This window comes from Drosophila santomea, chromosome 3R (genome assembly GCF_016746245.2).
Source record: "Drosophila santomea strain STO CAGO 1482 chromosome 3R, Prin_Dsan_1.1, whole genome shotgun sequence".
In the NCBI taxonomy this organism is placed as follows: Eukaryota; Metazoa; Arthropoda; class Insecta; order Diptera; family Drosophilidae; genus Drosophila; species Drosophila santomea.
Window position 1 is genome coordinate 7,149,504 of NC_053019.2, and position 15,733 is coordinate 7,165,236.

The following is a 15,733-nucleotide window of genomic DNA, read 5'->3' on the forward strand; positions in this document are numbered from 1 at the left end:
TGTATTATTAAATAATATATTATGTATATTATTAAATAGTATTTATACTTAGTTAGCACAATTCTATTTCTTTTGGTTTTTTCTATCATTTTAAAAAGAAAAATTATACATACAAAGTTAAATATGGTAATTAAATATTAAAAATTGTAACAAAGCAAATAATATAAGATATGAAAAAGAAATGTCTATTTCGTCTTGGTTAAATTTCTGTAAATAGAATGCATAATTCTACAGATTTTCGGCATAATATATTTCGTTTTTCAGTACTTAATGTACTTTTCTTTTTCGTATGTTACCTACCACAGGCACTCAAATGTCTACCAGACACCCGGCTGTTCACCAAAACACCCGGGTGTTTACCAAAACACCCGGGTGTTTACCAAAACACCCGGGTGTTTACCCAAAAAAGGCACTTGCCTTTTTCTGCATGTTTGCCTTCTCTACCCTTCGTTATGAGTGGCGAGTGTGATCGGCACCCGCGACATAGGGTGCCGCATTGATTCGGGTGCGCAGGCACCAGGGTGTTTGCAGACACCCGAATATTTTGACCGGGTGTTTGTATGTACCCGCGAGAACCGGTGTGAGTGGCACCCGCACTCAAAATTGTTGAGTGTGATCAGGGTGGCAAAAAATGCCACTCTTGCAGTTCTCTGATTCAATGAACCTGTTCTGTCACAATTTGTTTTAAAGTCAAGCAAGTTTTAGCTATATCCCTCATTAGCAGCATTGAATTATTTTCCAAAGACACAATTATTGGACATGTATAGATAAAATGTGGCTTTATTATTCGAAAAGTGTGTTCGAATATGTATTGAATTTCCATGACAATAGCGCAAAGATTAAATCTTTATAGCAGCGGACTTCAATTTGAGGCATTAGGTAGAGGCACCACCACATTGATCGGATTTAATATCAACATTTTCCCACCTGACACATGAGCTCGAGCTCTAATCATAAATCTGGAGTATCATCTGAAGTGGGGGAGTAATCCACTGACCTATATCCGGTCATGTTCTGTTTACGGGCTTGTACATCGTCTGTGTCTGTTTTGGTCTTGTGTTAACCGCAATGAGGACAACAAGAACTGAATCAGGTAGGAGCCTGCTTCCCCTGGTGCCACTTCGCCATCCTGGCCACAATGCAAACATGACTTTGCAATTAAGTTATTGTCGGCCAGAAGGAACTATCCGGCAGGCATGGTCCTTGGAGTCTCACTTCGCCTCCTTTAAGCTGCTCGAAGGAGAACCACCCCCAGAAAAAGAAGCTCTCGGTTGATTTATGGCCACTTGCACTGGCTGCAAAAGGACTTTAAATAACGACCAGCTCCTTGGCCAGTTATTTAACCCCAAATTGTTGCTTATGCATTTACTCACTAATGGTGCCTCTGGAGTTTATGGTGCAAGAAAGTGAATTTCAAATGGAATTGTTATACAAATTTTTGACCAATATGCTTTGGTATGCTTTTCAGCACTGATACAATATTTGCACATGCATCGGCTGCATATGCGTGTGACGTTTGATTGACACCCCCAAAAACATGCGACTGTTGATACGATTTAATTGCTGAGGCTTTTTTCTCCCCATCTATGAACCGATTTTAAAAACATTGTATCTCGGCAGGTGGCAAAATTGTTGCAGGCCCCAGACAACGGAGACTATCGGTCGCCCAACGAAAATTCCAGTTGCAAAGCCTTTAAATCTACATCCAGCGTAACTGATTTATGTTCGTTATCAACTAATTTAAATATGCATATACTATCAGTTACATTGCACAAACAAAAGGTAAATAAATCTTCGCATATTTCATTAAAGTTTAATACAATTTTATTTGCATTTTAGTTGCGGCACATTTTTCTATTTGCATCTCATCGCGCTGCTTTCTATATTGGGACTGGTTTTATTTATCTGTAATTTTTTTCAACGCCAATAGGACACACGGCGAGCAAACAAAGGGATACAAAACATGTGCAATAAAAATGTGAAAAATAAAAGAGCGCAATTCCGTAACTAGCTCTCGTTGCTTGCCGCCCATACAAACAGTGTCGTTACGTATACGCGCCGTTGGCAGCCGCTATTGCACAGACATTTGCATGCTCCGCGCGACAGCCCAGCATTTGATATATTAAACTTTCGAACTATAACTCAGCATTTATTGTGAATATTTGATTGTTTTTATTGCCAGCGAAATCAAAAATTGAACAAACTTGTTAGGGACAAAATGGAATAAAAGCAATTTTCCTCCGACATTGCAAAGTTTTTCGGAATATACTGTCATTGAAATCGAAAAATCTCAAGCTGGCAAAGCCACTACCTGACTCATTTGTGCTGGCTGCATTACACATTTATTTACACCTGCTTACTAAAATGTAGGTTCAACAATACGCACCGTCCGCCCGACCTCAATGAAGTGTTACAGTTCACCCAAAAAAGGTGAAACAAATGCAAGACCAAGCGGATATTATTGCGGCTCAATAAAACACTGGATATCGCACTTAACGCGAGGGTTCTAATAAGGCCAGCGTATCAGGTGGATCCGACAGAAAGGGCACTGGCAACCAATTGGAAATACATTTGTCAATAACCACACAGGCGAAATGATGCTGGATCGGAACGGAACTGCCCCTTGGCCTGGCCCTCGGCAGTTGCTGTGTTTTGCGGTGGGAATGGGCGTGTTAAGTTATTGGACGCCTGTTTTGTGGGCCCAACAACTTGTAAGTGCGGTCGGCAAGGGGCTAAACAATAGTGAGAGGCCCATTGTCGCACCTGCGGCAGAAATCTATTATATTTCAATAATGCCGCGACTATCGCATAAATAAACAACCGCAGCCAGCCAAACACATGGCAGCAACATAAATCTGTTTGTTCATTTCCATTACCATGCAACATCATCTCCAACTGTATCTCTGCATTTTTTCTGCAAAATATGGCAATGGCGATAATGGCTATATAAAGCCAATAAACTGACCGGAATCCTCGTGTGAAATTAATAGAGAAATGGAATTTCATTCATGAATGTCGCTAAAGTTGTCTTTAATTGGTTTATTTATTTATATTTCCCAAACTTCAAAATGTATCAAAGCAATTCACATGGATATGTATGAAATTCTATTGGCAGTTTTTGCTGTTTCGGTTGTTTGCCCAACTGAAATAAATTGCACGCCTGAGCAGCCATCGACTGTCGTCACCATGCCCATCATCATCATGATTATTATCTTCATCATCTTTTTCATTGCGGTCCGAGGCCACAGTGCGTATACTTTATTTTGTTTCGTTACGTGCCGTCTGCATCCAGTCACGGATGACTTGCCACTCTCAAACTTTTTCCCACAATGCTAAGGCGTTCTTGGATGGAAACTCCACTTCTTTGAAAAAAAAGAAAGGGGTTACCACAAATATTCAAATTCTTCAACGAGTGAATAATAAAACGAAGAACGACCATCAATAAATGACTGGCATTGGGGAAAAATTAACAGCTATAAAAATATCTAGAAAACCAATAACCGTTAGGTTTTATAACATTTTGTACTCGAACACTTCGTGCTATGAACATTTTGAAAATTAACATATAACAACATATAGCAACATACAATTTATGTTATTCCTTTTCAATTAATATACTATGTTTGGCCAATTATTAAGTTTCAATGGCAGTCACAATAATTAGCGGCAATGAAAGTCAAATGCTGTGATTCAGGATTATATTTAAAACACAAGCCTATCAGCTTTATTTAGGTAGATGAGAATTTTCCCGCATATAAATAACAATTTTTTGTTTCTTAGTTTTTACTACAAAAAGCCTGCAAGCTGGTTGGGTCAGCCTTTGTCTATTCAGAGGAGAACTCCACGCAATGTCACGTAGCCTGCTCAGGATGTGTGGGCCCACGAAGGCAACATCGGCATTCGGATCTTTAGGGCCCCGTGCACCAATTGGCCGAGTCAAGAAGTCCTTATATGTCCTGCCAGGGGTCCTTGCATGAGCCACGCTCTTGGCTGAGTTATTACTTAGCTTCCATTTCGGCACGGTCTGTGCTTAGACAAAAATACTTGTTATTGTTTATCGTGGAAGTAACAGAACATTATAGCTTTTTATATCACTTACGTTTTACGCCATGTTTGGCACAAAGCAAAGTCAAGGGGCGAGTGGGTCTTCCGTATCCTTGGGTAGCTTATGACGGATGGGCCTGATATGCGATACTGGTTCTCCGTTGACCAACTTTTTCTCTTCGCCTTTCCTTTCTTGTCATTACCGCCACACGCACCCCAGAATTTGTCGTCTGTTTCATGCCTTTGTTTTATGCCTTATGTCATATTTCTTGGCATGGCTTTTTAATATCATGTGACTGGCGTTGATGTCGTGGCACGTAAATGTTTTTAATGTCCAATAAAATTATCGTTTCAGATAAAGCTGTTCAGCAAAAACAAAGCACTCGACATGTGTATGAACACACAGGCTACTTAGGTTGCGGAAATGGTTCCATTTCATGACAAGTGTTGATTGCCTTTACTCATGCCACCTACATTTTATAATAAAAAAATATGTTAATTTCGATAAAGATTTGCATTCAAAGACTTTCCTTTTGCATCGTATTAGGCCTTGTTTTGGTCGAAGCTTTTAAATCACGCATTTCGAAGTCAACTTTTTCATGTTTAGATAGATGGCTTTAAAACTATCCAGGGAATAATTAAAATAATTATTCCCAGTTTTATTAGAACATTTAACAAAAAACTTTTTAATAAAACCGGAAAACCGAAAAAAAGGTAACCACTCACTTTGTTTCTGTTACTCAATCCATTAAATTACCTTAAATTCCATTAGGCATGCAGATATATTGTTTTGGGGGCTCGTGCATTTGGCAAATTGTCTCAGATTTTGACAAAGGACTCTCTAATTTCCGCAACACGCATTTTTCGTTTGTGGAACAAAGTTTAAGCTAAACCGCCAAACTTTTTGTTTCCGTCCCAAATTTTTTCATATATTGCAGTGACCAAGCCCAAAGAGACAAACACACACGCATTACGCATACGCCGCGTCAGCCTAATTGACAAGGGTTGAAAATGCGGCGGCAGCACAACTTTTTTGCTGAAATATGTCAAATGTCATGTTTAAAAAGGGACAAACTTTTTCCTAGTTTCGGTATAACCCTTTCCGTGTCCGCGCCAAATACAAATGGCACACAAATGTTCAAGTGTCCGAGGACTTAAGACTTGCGGATAGGTCGCCTGCCGCATTAAATACTTAGAAAATATATCCTGCAGATTAAAAAAATATCTTAACCCCACTTCACAATGGATTTGCCCCAGTCTGCACAAAAACTGTGGTTTCTTTAATGACAATTATAGTGTTGTGAGTAAAATGAATCAAAGTGCAGCAGCGAGGTGCGAGTGAAGAAAAAGGTCCATATCGCACACGCAATTTGAGCAACTTGCCGGAAATACAGAGGTAAACAATATTTTTCAGTTCATTGAACGGAATAAGCTTGTTTCCGATAAGGAAAGCTAGCCAGCGCACAAAAACCCTGGCTAACACGTAAACTCCCATCACTGTGGGGGTGGATGTGAGTTGCGAGTGCTCCACAGACATTGTTGTCCCTGTCTGGCTGTCTATTGGCCTCGTTCGTTTTGACCAACATGAAACATGCCACAACAACTGGCAAAAACAGTTTGGGCAACGTCGCAGAGTTAGGAATTTCTCTGTGCCAATAAGTAGCCAACAGGCCATGCTAGACGAATGTGGGTGGGGGAAATTAAAGCTTTTGATATCGAATTCTAGTTTGCAGTTTCGCATTTGTAGTTCGTACTTTGTATTTGGACCCGGGCTCAGTAATTTTATCTGGCTTTTAGTTTTGGCTCAACTGACAGTTGTCAAGGAATTGCGAATCCTTCTCGCTTTCGAATGGATAACTACGCTTCAAATAGTTTGGGTGGCAATGCGATACATAATCGCTCTTGCGTAAACTTTTTAAATTAGGATCAAGTATTTTTATAGGTCGCTTAGATATTAATGCCAATACGTTTGTCTCTTATTAAGTAAGTGTGAGCCTGGAACTTGGGTTCAGCTGACCTCAAATATTGAAATCTAAACTTAAACAAGAAAATAAATATCATATCATAAAAATATTCAATTATAGAGACATACATAGGTACATATATATTCTACATTATATTCTTCTTCATATTACACGAAACGCTCTCGTTATTATTCGAACTACATTTTTTACTACGATTAAATCTCAGCCTAAATTAATGCGATGAGAATTCAGCTGGCACACTTCTATGTTCCGACATGCGAGAGCTATAATTTTCAACAGCTGCCATAAAATCCCAGCGAGTTATGTAATCTGCAGAACAAAAGCTCACTAACCAGCGAAACAAATCAGGTTGTCACACACCTGTGTGTCCTTTCCCCTCCCTCTTCCCTTGGCTCACGATTGCTCCAGTTGGAGTTCCTCAAATAAGCAAATCACGTTCTTTTTGTTAGCTCAACTCAAAAAAAGAACAAAAACACTTAAAATGTGTGAGTCGATGGTACAAGAGTATAACTTTCACTGCCCACTGGGCTTATAAAGTAGTTTCATTTTAATAGAATATTGGATCTTATTTATTTTTAATTCTATGATATTCCTCATTAAAGCTTCTCAAAGATACATTTTCAGTACCGGCCCTTATAATGTAAGTAACTATGAAACTATAATTATTTATTACGCTTTATGTTTTTTGGATCCATAAGTTTTGGGATAGAGTAAAAGATAGTTGTTTAAAGCAAATCAGTGGATATGGCCGCAATCCGCTGTCTTCGCAATACTCGTACGTAATAACCGAGTGCGGCAATTGCTGCGTATACTTAACGTGAGCAGATGATGCTGTACGAGTAAGATCCGCGATGTAAACTGGTGGCACTCTATTCTGTAGGGGTGTTGAATTCAACTGATACGACACGTAGCGCAACTCGCAAATTTATCAGTTTAATAATAGTCGGGCAGATGCAGCAGTTACCCTTTTAAGTTACTTTTCCGAAGGGAAAATGGGGAGAGAGCTGAATGCCTGCACGTCCAACTCTAGATGTCCAGCAGAATAAGCAACATTTGAAATTCGACTAAAAGCATACAAAAAGAGGGGCATTGAGGATATGGGGGCGAAAGTTCGGGCGGGCGGAGCGTATATGTTGCGTTGCACATGTGACAAGTTTTTGTATGTGATGTTGTCGTCGAAAGCGGCAAAAACAGTTCAGCTGGTTTGAGTTTAGTTCAGTTGAGTTTCCAGTTAAGGTGAACTGCCATTTTACAGTTTGTATATCAAACCGGCACAGCAGAGGGTTGGACGAAAGCAAGGACGAAGGACGAAGAAGCTCAGACCCGTAACAAAAAATTGCATTGCATACTGCGCGGGTCACGGCTTCAAATCGTCGCCGTGACACAAAACCTGGCAAACTTTTTTCTCCCATCACACAGAAAAAAATACAACGGCAGTACCATCAGTTTATGTATATATGATTTTATATTGATAATTTTGAACTATTTACCAGCTAATGGAATATTATTTATTATTAAGAAATTACGCGAAATTTGGATTAGCTAAAGCAGCTGAGGGCCTTAACCTAACTAATGTAATATAAAAGTCGTCGGCAGAGTAAAATTGACTTTTTTATTTAGAGTCCTTCGATAGCACAGCTATTACTAAATATAATTTTGTTGTGCATTTCGTTGCGCTTTCTTTCTAGTTTTTTTTTTGGCTAGCGTCAAGGCAACTTCCAAAATGCATTTCACTGCGGCTTTCATTTTCGTGCTTGTTGGACACGCCCACAATGCCACGTTGGTCCCGCCGCCCCCGAAACCCGAATTCCTCGTAACGCCTTTTTCTGCCACAGCATCGCTGGTTATAAATTTAAGTCCTGCGTGGTTTTAATTTTTTCGGGGGGCTTCGCCACTGTTCCTGCTCTCGTTTTCTGTTTGTTCTTACAACACCCCCAATGGAATCTTGAGCTGCAGCCGTGTGCGATTCCCACATGTCCTCGTTGTGTCGCTCCTGGGTCAAACGTGTGCACTCGGTTCAGTTGGGGTTTAAACGGTTAAGTGCTGGCTAAATTGTTTCATTCTTTCCTTGCTTACCTTTGGCCCACCCGGTTTTTGTTTCCCCACCTGAATCGTCCCTTTATTCCCAGTCCCAGTCCCAGTCCCAGTACCATTTCCATTCTCGTTCCCGATCCCTTTTGTATCTTTTGTTCAAAGCCATCCGTCCGGCGTGCGTGTCTAAGGTTAAATTGCACATGTTGCCATGCGTTTTTCCTGCTGCCTCTGATGGTTTTGTACTTTTGGTTTTAACCTCAAGGTGTTAAGCTGACGTCGAGCTGGCAATTTTTTCAGCTTTTTTCCACCGACTCTATTGATTCTGAAAGAAGCAGGGCAGAGTGCGTAATTGGCAAATGATGTAGTTCCACCTACCCCGTATTGGCAGAAAACCCGTCCAAATGATATGTAAAGCAAAAAGAAATGCACGCGCGAAGAACACTCTAAACTATTTTAGAGTATATATATTTATTGGCTTCCTTTTAATACGGATTGAATTATTTTAATCCAAGAGGACTCCGATTTTTAATTTGGAATAAAATAATATTCTTCGACTCAATTCGCTGGCGATTAACCTTTTTGTATGAAAAGTAGGTAACAGGTATGAGAAAACTATCCTTAACCAACCATGTATAACAATTTTGCTTTGCTCGACTATCGGACACCCGTTGATCAGCGATGGTGAGGACGAGACCGTTTCTAAATTTGTATGCCATGTCGATTGAAATTTCATTTAAAATAGTAAAATCATCATTTAGTGGGCGTTGCATGGCAACATTCTGAATCCCTAATCTAAACATTCATAGTTTTATTTATAGTTTTCGCGGTCTCGACATACATACGGACATACTTACGGACACAGGCAGATTATATAGGATATGTAAACAATACTTTACACACGCTCTAATGTTATGGAATAGTCTGATAGCTCTTCCTATATTAAGCTTTTGTCCCAAAGAAATATTACCTAACCACCCCTCATGCTGGACAATTGACTTTTAAATTATGAATTAATAAAACCCATTCGATTTCCTACAGTCAATTAAACTGGCCCAACACAAAAGCGTCGTACGAAAAAATCAATGGGATGGCGGTGAATATGAACGCATACCGCTTACTGCGTATGCAGCGTTGACAATAGATAGTCGTCCATTGCCCGCGGGCTCATTGAAACAATGCGCGGCATCAGAGCGCCAAAACAACGCGATATTGCAGGAATAGGAATATGGAAAGGGGAAAATCCCATTGCATGTTGATGAAGCAGCCAAGGGCAGAGGAATCTCAGCTCATAACCGAACCATTGTGGATTTTGGCTCAGCGCAATAACACTCGCACGCTCAGAGATAGAACTCCTGCAGCCGATGGGCGCCGATGGAAGTTGCGTATACGCAACGTGTGGTCCAACAGAGATGGAGGCACATATTGTGTTGTATATATTCTAGGCACTTTGCAACTGCTTCCAAACGCAGAACAGGACTTAAAGAGGGATCAAGATTTCTCGGCTTAAATCGTACACAGCCATCTCACGGAACACATTTTCATGTTCCCTTCGTTTCGCTTTGAATCTGTCAATAATTTTAATTAGCAATTTTCTCAGCCAGACCAGCTAGGTCGTTTTGACAAATTAATTTCCGTTTCATTTCTAATTATCTATCGGATGGTTGAGCATGATTCTTAGTCGAGAAGCGATCCTTTTTGCGTTGTGCAGGACGGGTCTGATTGGCCTTTTTCCAAGCGTAAGGAATGGATTTAGGAAACGGAAAATGTTCGTTATATCCATGCTATTACGTGTGGGCTTTTTTAGAGGCTGAGATATATGTACAAATGTCACACCATTAAATACAGTCCCAAAATGGACCAATGCATTGAATATGTAAAATTTCAATGATCTGAAGACTATTTAATAAGGTGCTTATGGACTATTTCCTAATTCCTGCTTAGACAAGGTTGATCATGTTGTTTGCCAAGCAGAAGTTAAAAGTTAAAAGTCAACCAAAATGCCTACATTAAGACGGACTGCAAGCTCGTTATGGCTTACTCCCCTCTCACTCTCTCTCTGAGTTCCAATTTTTTATAAAGTACATATACAAATGTATACACTTAGACAATACATATTCCGTTAATGTTACGTTACCGGCTTATGCAAAATGTCTGGGACTTAACGGTAGAGCGTTTTTATGGCATTACCACAAAACAGCATGGCTCCCAGCATAAAATGTTAAATTTATTAATGCAATTCGGATCTTTTTATGTAATGCGTTGCAAAGGCTATAGAGCCATTGTTCATAATGGGTCGTCATACGAGGAGTGACGGGTTCAAATACCTCATCCCGCTTATTTGATTGTATGTTATTTCCCTTTCTCAGATTTCCTTTTTTTCTCCGATTTTTCATGGTATGTTGCAAAATCTACTGCGACAATTTCGAGCTCATTAAAAATTTTCAACTGAAATATTCTGCCGGAAGCTGAGTCTCTGTGTTTATTCACCCTTAACGGAGCACGTCTGTCGTTTGTGCTTACTTGTTGGTATACACAGTGCTCCGGGTAAGTGGGACTACATTCGGCTTTAAAAAAGGTTTCCTTGACGACCCACGCAAGTTTGAAAAGTTGCGTTTTTACTTCATTTAGGATTAACTGCAATAAATACTTTTAGCAGCCACTGTTGGCAACCGCATGGTATGCCGTGTTTCGTATTTTAGTTTTCCACATTTGCTGAAACCTAACTACAAAATTACACACGGATATATTTAATTATATGATATACCTCAATTATGATTTATTTAGAACCCGGAATTACAAGCCCCAGCCCACGAATTCTGTTCTCCTTGCAACGTGAATTGTATTCAAGTCACATCATGGCAGGTGAAATTAAGCTGCCGGATTTAAATGCCGTGTGTTTAATAGTTTCAAGTGGTCGTTGCAAGTGGTCGGGACATTGACTAAGGCCAGATGAAGAACTTAAAATACTAAGAGTAGAGAATGTTGAAACCGCGTTTTTGTAAAACTAAAAATTCTTTTCGGTATTAAAAACAATTAATCAAAAAACTAAAACTTGTTAAACAAGCTTTTTTTACTTAAAAGGTATCAGCACTAATACCCAGACTCATAGTGTGACTTCTTTTCCTGGTCCTCGTGCCACATCATTACCGCATTTATTGCCACCCTGTGTGCCTTATTGTTTCCTATATTGTCATATCGAACGATATATCAATGACACAACCAAGAGTTTCGCATGTACATATAAATATATAAATGTGTGGTCTATCTCTAAGATTTAACAGTTCAATTCCCCGTAAACATACGTCTTTGAACTATTGCCTTATAGGATTGTATTCACTTTTTGTCACAAAAAAACTCACATTTGGTCGCCATCTTAGATGGTTGGCTTTTTGACTGCGCTTCATTTCACTCCTTTGTTAACATGACTTGATTTTTATTGCACATACTAAAGGATTCGCTCCATTTACCTCCAATGCCTTCAAATCCACCACCAAAAGACTACGAAAAATGCTTTCGCCTTTATTTGACAGGGAACTTAATTTGATGTATTATTTAAATTGCAGTGCCGGCAAAAAATCACACAAAGCTCTCAAATCGAAAACCTCTAAGCTGAATAAGAATATAAACCTGGCTAAAAATATTGGTTTTATTTCAAAAAATAGTGAAAGGGTATAAGGGTATAACACGTAAACATTTTCAATATGATATTAGTCAACTGGTACTCAGCTAATGGAACACATACTATTGAAATATTTTTGATTTTATAGTATTATTTAAAGGTATTATTATTTCGGTTTAAAGACATACGATAGAGAAGACCGTGATTTCATTTGCCGGAACTTTTAAGCAGGGTTTCATATGTAGACATAAGGAATACCATTTCCAGAAAAGATCGCAAGTATGTGTTCAAGTATAATAAACTTTTTGATATGGTTGGCTGGCGGCCAAATCAATTCCCTATTGCAATTGCAAGTCTATAAGGGACTAACTGCGCATTATTCTCCCAATGACCTTTATGAATTCCACATGGGGACGCCAGAGTTCCGACTAGCCCTGGTTTTCTAGCGAAATACCGAGCTAAGGACGCAGAAGGCATTTTAACACCTATCTTGCGAGAGGCTATCCAATAACGCTTTGGATATCTTGTTGTCTCCCACACAGTTTATTTTTCAGATTTACATAGCAGCCTTAAGTATTCCGACAGGTTTCCGGATCAGTTGGCTTAGCAGCAAGGACCGCAACCGCAAAAACTGCTGGTGCCGCCGCAGCAAGGTCCACATCCTCCGCAAGGACCACAGCAGGGGCCGCAGCCACCACAAGGACCGCATCCGCCGCAGGGACCACAGCAAGGACCCTAAAAAAGCAGATATTAAAAAAGTCACTGGACTTACGGGAAAGATATATACATACCCCTACCAGAACGTAATTCGGGTTGACATACATGTACATGATTTTAATTTTTGAAGAGATCTTTCACTACCGGAACCCAAAGGAAGCTGAAGCCACCGAAAATTTAGGTGCTCACTATTGAAGGTGGAACGGAGAACTGACGAGTGTGAGCCACATCAGTCGGAGCTTCAATTTGACAGCAGTCATGTGAATTTCAAGGCTAATATGATCCAATAAATTATATTAAATTTTTTCGACCTCTGCTTTCCCAAACCCATAATCTAGTTAGCTGCGGATATTTTCGACAGTTGTCAAATTCTTATGCCAACTTGTGAGTCAAGTTTCTATCACTCTTGTTCAGAATCTCGGCCTGTAATCATCAAAATTTTTTGGTCGTCCTAGGTTATTTCTTTGTTTGGTTCAAAGTAAGTATTCGTTTAGAGTCACAACACTGAAAAATTTCACAAGATTCTTCTTAGAACATTAAGTAACCATCATGTGTTGCGGACCCCTTGGATTCTGCGGACCCTGTAGCCCTTGCGGCGGTCCTTGCGGACCTTGTGGACCCTGTGGTCCTTGCGGTTCCTGCTGTGCTCCTTGTGGATCTTGTTGTGGACCTTGCGGCCCTTGCGGTCCTTGCTACGGGGGTTGTGGACCATGCGGCCCTTGTGGACCTTGCTGTGGGCCCTGTAGGCCATATTGCGGGTGCTGAATCCGCCCCCGTTAAATATCAGATCCTGTAAACCACAAAGTGTAGCTTAGGACTGAACAATAAAATAAGTGCCTTTAAAGATAATTTTTTATTGATTGCCAATTTAAAAGCAGGGAATATTATATTTTTATTAATTATTATTTTTTGTATAAGGCTTGTACATACGTGAAAATACTTATCACGAAGTGGTCGTCGTTCAAAGTCGTGTTCCTAGATTATCAGATACCCATTTATTACTCAGCTAGGGGAGTTCGACATATTTTTCGCTATATGCCACATATATGGCATTAAAAGGCAAATCCAATAAAAGAAATTCCAAACCAAACCAGGTTTGTGGGTATTACAGTGGTAACCTTCCAAGTCAGATTATTTTAACGAGCAGATTATCACTGATTATTTTAACAAGCTGTGACCCACTGTAGATATGTAAATATAATTAAAATTCAAGGAGGCTATGAAAATCTTTCTCGACCTGTCAGACCCATTTAAATGTGTAAGTTCCGAAAATATATCATTCTCATATCGACCCCCGTCCTGCTCGCATCAAAATTTGTGGTTTTGTCCCATATAGGTGTTTTTTGGCTACTGAAGATCGTTGGTAAAAAGTTGATTGTAAAGTTGAAAATAGTGTACTAATTTGTTTCTTATTATTAGACTTCTCGAATTAATCATGTGCTGTGGACCTTGTGGATCGTGCTGTGGACCTTGCGGATATTACTGCTCTCCCTGTGGACCCTGCTGTGGACCTTGTGGACCACGTTGTGGTCCGTGTGGATCCTGCTGTGGACCCTGTGGACCTTGCTGCGGACCATTTGGCAGTTGTTACGGAGGCTGCTGGTGCTAAGTGCTCCCTATTTGCAGCCGAACCGATTTGTTGCATCATTCCACAATCACACCATGGTTAAGCTAACACCCAACAGTTTCAAGTCACAAAATATATATTGAGTTAAACCGCCTAAAGAGTAGAAAGTATTTCCTGGTATCAACTTGTAGTTGGAACTGTTAAAGGGGAGCGTTTTCTTGATCAGCAGCACTAGCCGAGCCTGTCCGTCCGTATGTCCGTATAATATCATATTAGTCATACATTGTACTGTCACCGACGCAGCCAGTTGTCAACGAACCCCGGAAAGCTTTTCGATTTTCTAGTGATGGACATTCTGCTAGCCGACGTTCTGTCGTTTCTGTCTTATCTATCTGATCCTGCCAAATATACTTCTTGCTACAACGTCGAGAAATTGAAGTAGTGTCAGCAATGGCACTACGTTTCATAAAAACTTTGCTATGGTACAAACCGTATGTATAGCTCTCATTTCGTTTATTTTTATACCCGTTAGTCGTAAAGTAAATTGGTATACCACATTCGTTGAAAAGTATGTAACAGGCAGAAGGAAGCGTTTCCGACCAAATATGTTCTTGATCAGGATCAATAGCCGAGTCGATCTGGCCATGTCCGTCTGTCCGTCTGTCCGTCAGCCTGTCTGTCCGTATGAACGTCGAAATCTCAGGAACTATAAAAGCTAGAGTGTTGAGATTGCATGCAGACTCCAGTGACATATACGCATCGCAAATATGTTGACCCATGTTGCCCGCAAGCCGCCAAAAAATTTCAGTGTTGAAGTCTCTCCTTCGCACTTCCACTAGCTGAGTAACGGGTATCAGATTTTCGGGGAACTCGACTATAGCGTTCTCTCTTGTTTTAAATTGCGGAGAAAATCCTGGTAGGGTATAATACATTTGTAGAACGTTTTTTATGAATGTTGCATTTTTTATTTCGAATATAGATGGCTGTGAATCTGAAATCTGCTTTCCCATTCAAAATCTATGTGAGGAAATATCAGTTTTCATTTCTCCCTCAACCCAAGAACATCAAAATTTGATTTTCTATAAAAGCCATTTTTGGTATTATATCTTTTATTTTAGTTGTTTTATATTTCAAACCATGGGCTGTGCACCGGGCGGACCTTGCTGCGGATCCTGCGGACCTTGTGGACCTTGTGGACCGTGCTGCGGTCCCTGTTGTGGACCTTGCGGGCCCTGCTGTGGGCCCTGTGGACCTCGTTGTGGACCTTGCGGACCCTGTGGTCCTTGCTGCGGCCCTATGGAAAAACGAAACGGCCTTCAGCGGTGCTGCCCGTTTTAGCTGTGATTTCCTGAATAAGCAACAAAATTATTGACAAATAAAGGGGAACTATGAAAACAATCAAATAATGATTCCATACAAGTTTTCACTCACTGTCTTTGCTTCACAAGCTGAATCCAAAAACGGAGCAGCTGAAGGAGGTGGAGGAGAAAGAGTCCATAGGACAATAGACCAGACTAACACTGCAGCCTGTGGCTGGCAATACACACTCGCAATAGTTGCACTGCCATGGACATAAAAGGAGCAGTTGGCATGTTCAGGTAATTGGGACAATGCAGTTGGAAAATAAAAGTAGTCCTTTCCTCGCAGCATTTAAATTGGACAACTAGGGGATTTTAATTAGTGTCAAGTACCTTGAGGTAAATGGTGCCAAATGCGGCTTGGCCGAGGCCAATCAAAGTGATTTTCCCAGCAATTAACATTACTCAA

The 15,733-nt window shown here is 40.2% G+C and overlaps 3 protein-coding genes and 1 long non-coding RNA gene across 5 annotated transcripts; 2 read left to right on the top strand and 2 right to left on the bottom strand.

Annotated features, from left to right (window-relative positions):
- Positions 1-3,684: 3,684 nt before the first annotated feature.
- LOC120452599 lies at positions 3,685-4,469 on the bottom strand. Its single transcript, XR_005616482.2, has 2 exons — positions 4,100-4,469; positions 3,685-4,024 (listed from the first exon to the last, which is right to left on the bottom strand). It is a non-coding gene; the product is annotated as an uncharacterized LOC120452599 (long non-coding RNA).
- Positions 4,470-12,204: 7,735 nt separating this feature from the next.
- Positions 12,205-12,628, bottom strand: LOC120451965 (male-specific sperm protein Mst84Da). The gene is made up of 2 exons (XM_039635990.2): positions 12,474-12,628; positions 12,205-12,417 (listed from the first exon to the last, which is right to left on the bottom strand). Exons 1-2 carry the CDS (start codon positions 12,510-12,512, stop codon positions 12,286-12,288), a joined length of 171 nt encoding a protein of 56 aa, XP_039491924.1. The 5' UTR covers positions 12,513-12,628; the 3' UTR covers positions 12,205-12,285.
- A 736-nt stretch (positions 12,629-13,364) lies between these two features.
- LOC120452238 lies at positions 13,365-14,124 on the top strand. 2 transcript variants are annotated; one of them, XR_005616447.1, is made up of 2 exons: positions 13,365-13,762; positions 13,819-13,960. XR_005616447.1 is itself a non-coding variant. In XM_039636363.2 (2 exons), the coding sequence occupies exons 1-2, from the start codon at positions 13,654-13,656 to the stop codon at positions 14,107-14,109; spliced, it is 396 nt and encodes a 131-aa protein (XP_039492297.1). In that variant the 5' UTR covers positions 13,624-13,653; the 3' UTR covers positions 14,110-14,124. The 2 variants fall into 2 exon arrangements, 1 of the variants encoding a protein (XP_039492297.1); XM_039636363.2 differs by having other exon boundaries at positions 13,624-13,758; positions 13,819-14,124.
- Positions 14,125-14,999: 875 nt separating this feature from the next.
- LOC120454022 (male-specific sperm protein Mst84Dd) lies at positions 15,000-15,369 on the top strand. Its single transcript, XM_039639011.2, has one exon. It carries the CDS (start codon positions 15,104-15,106, stop codon positions 15,302-15,304), a length of 201 nt encoding a protein of 66 aa, XP_039494945.1. The 5' UTR covers positions 15,000-15,103; the 3' UTR covers positions 15,305-15,369.
- Positions 15,370-15,733: the final 364 nt, after the last annotated feature.

Coding starts and splice junctions, on each gene's coding strand:
- LOC120451965 (XM_039635990.2), bottom strand. CDS start 12,512: ATGTACATGTATGTCAACCCGAATTACGTTCTGGTAGGG. Junction 12,418..12,473: donor CGAATTACGTTCTGGTAGGG/GTATGTATATAT, acceptor CTGCTTTTTTAG/GGTCCTTGCTGTGGTCCCTG.
- LOC120452238 (XM_039636363.2), top strand. CDS start 13,654: ATGTGTAAGTTCCGAAAATATATCATTCTCATATCGACCCCCGTCCTG. Junction 13,759..13,818: donor TTTTTTGGCTACTGAAGATC/GTTGGTAAAAAG, acceptor TCTTATTATTAG/ACTTCTCGAATTAATCATGT.
- LOC120454022 (XM_039639011.2), top strand. CDS start 15,104: ATGGGCTGTGCACCGGGCGGACCTTGCTGCGGATCCTGCGGACCTTGT.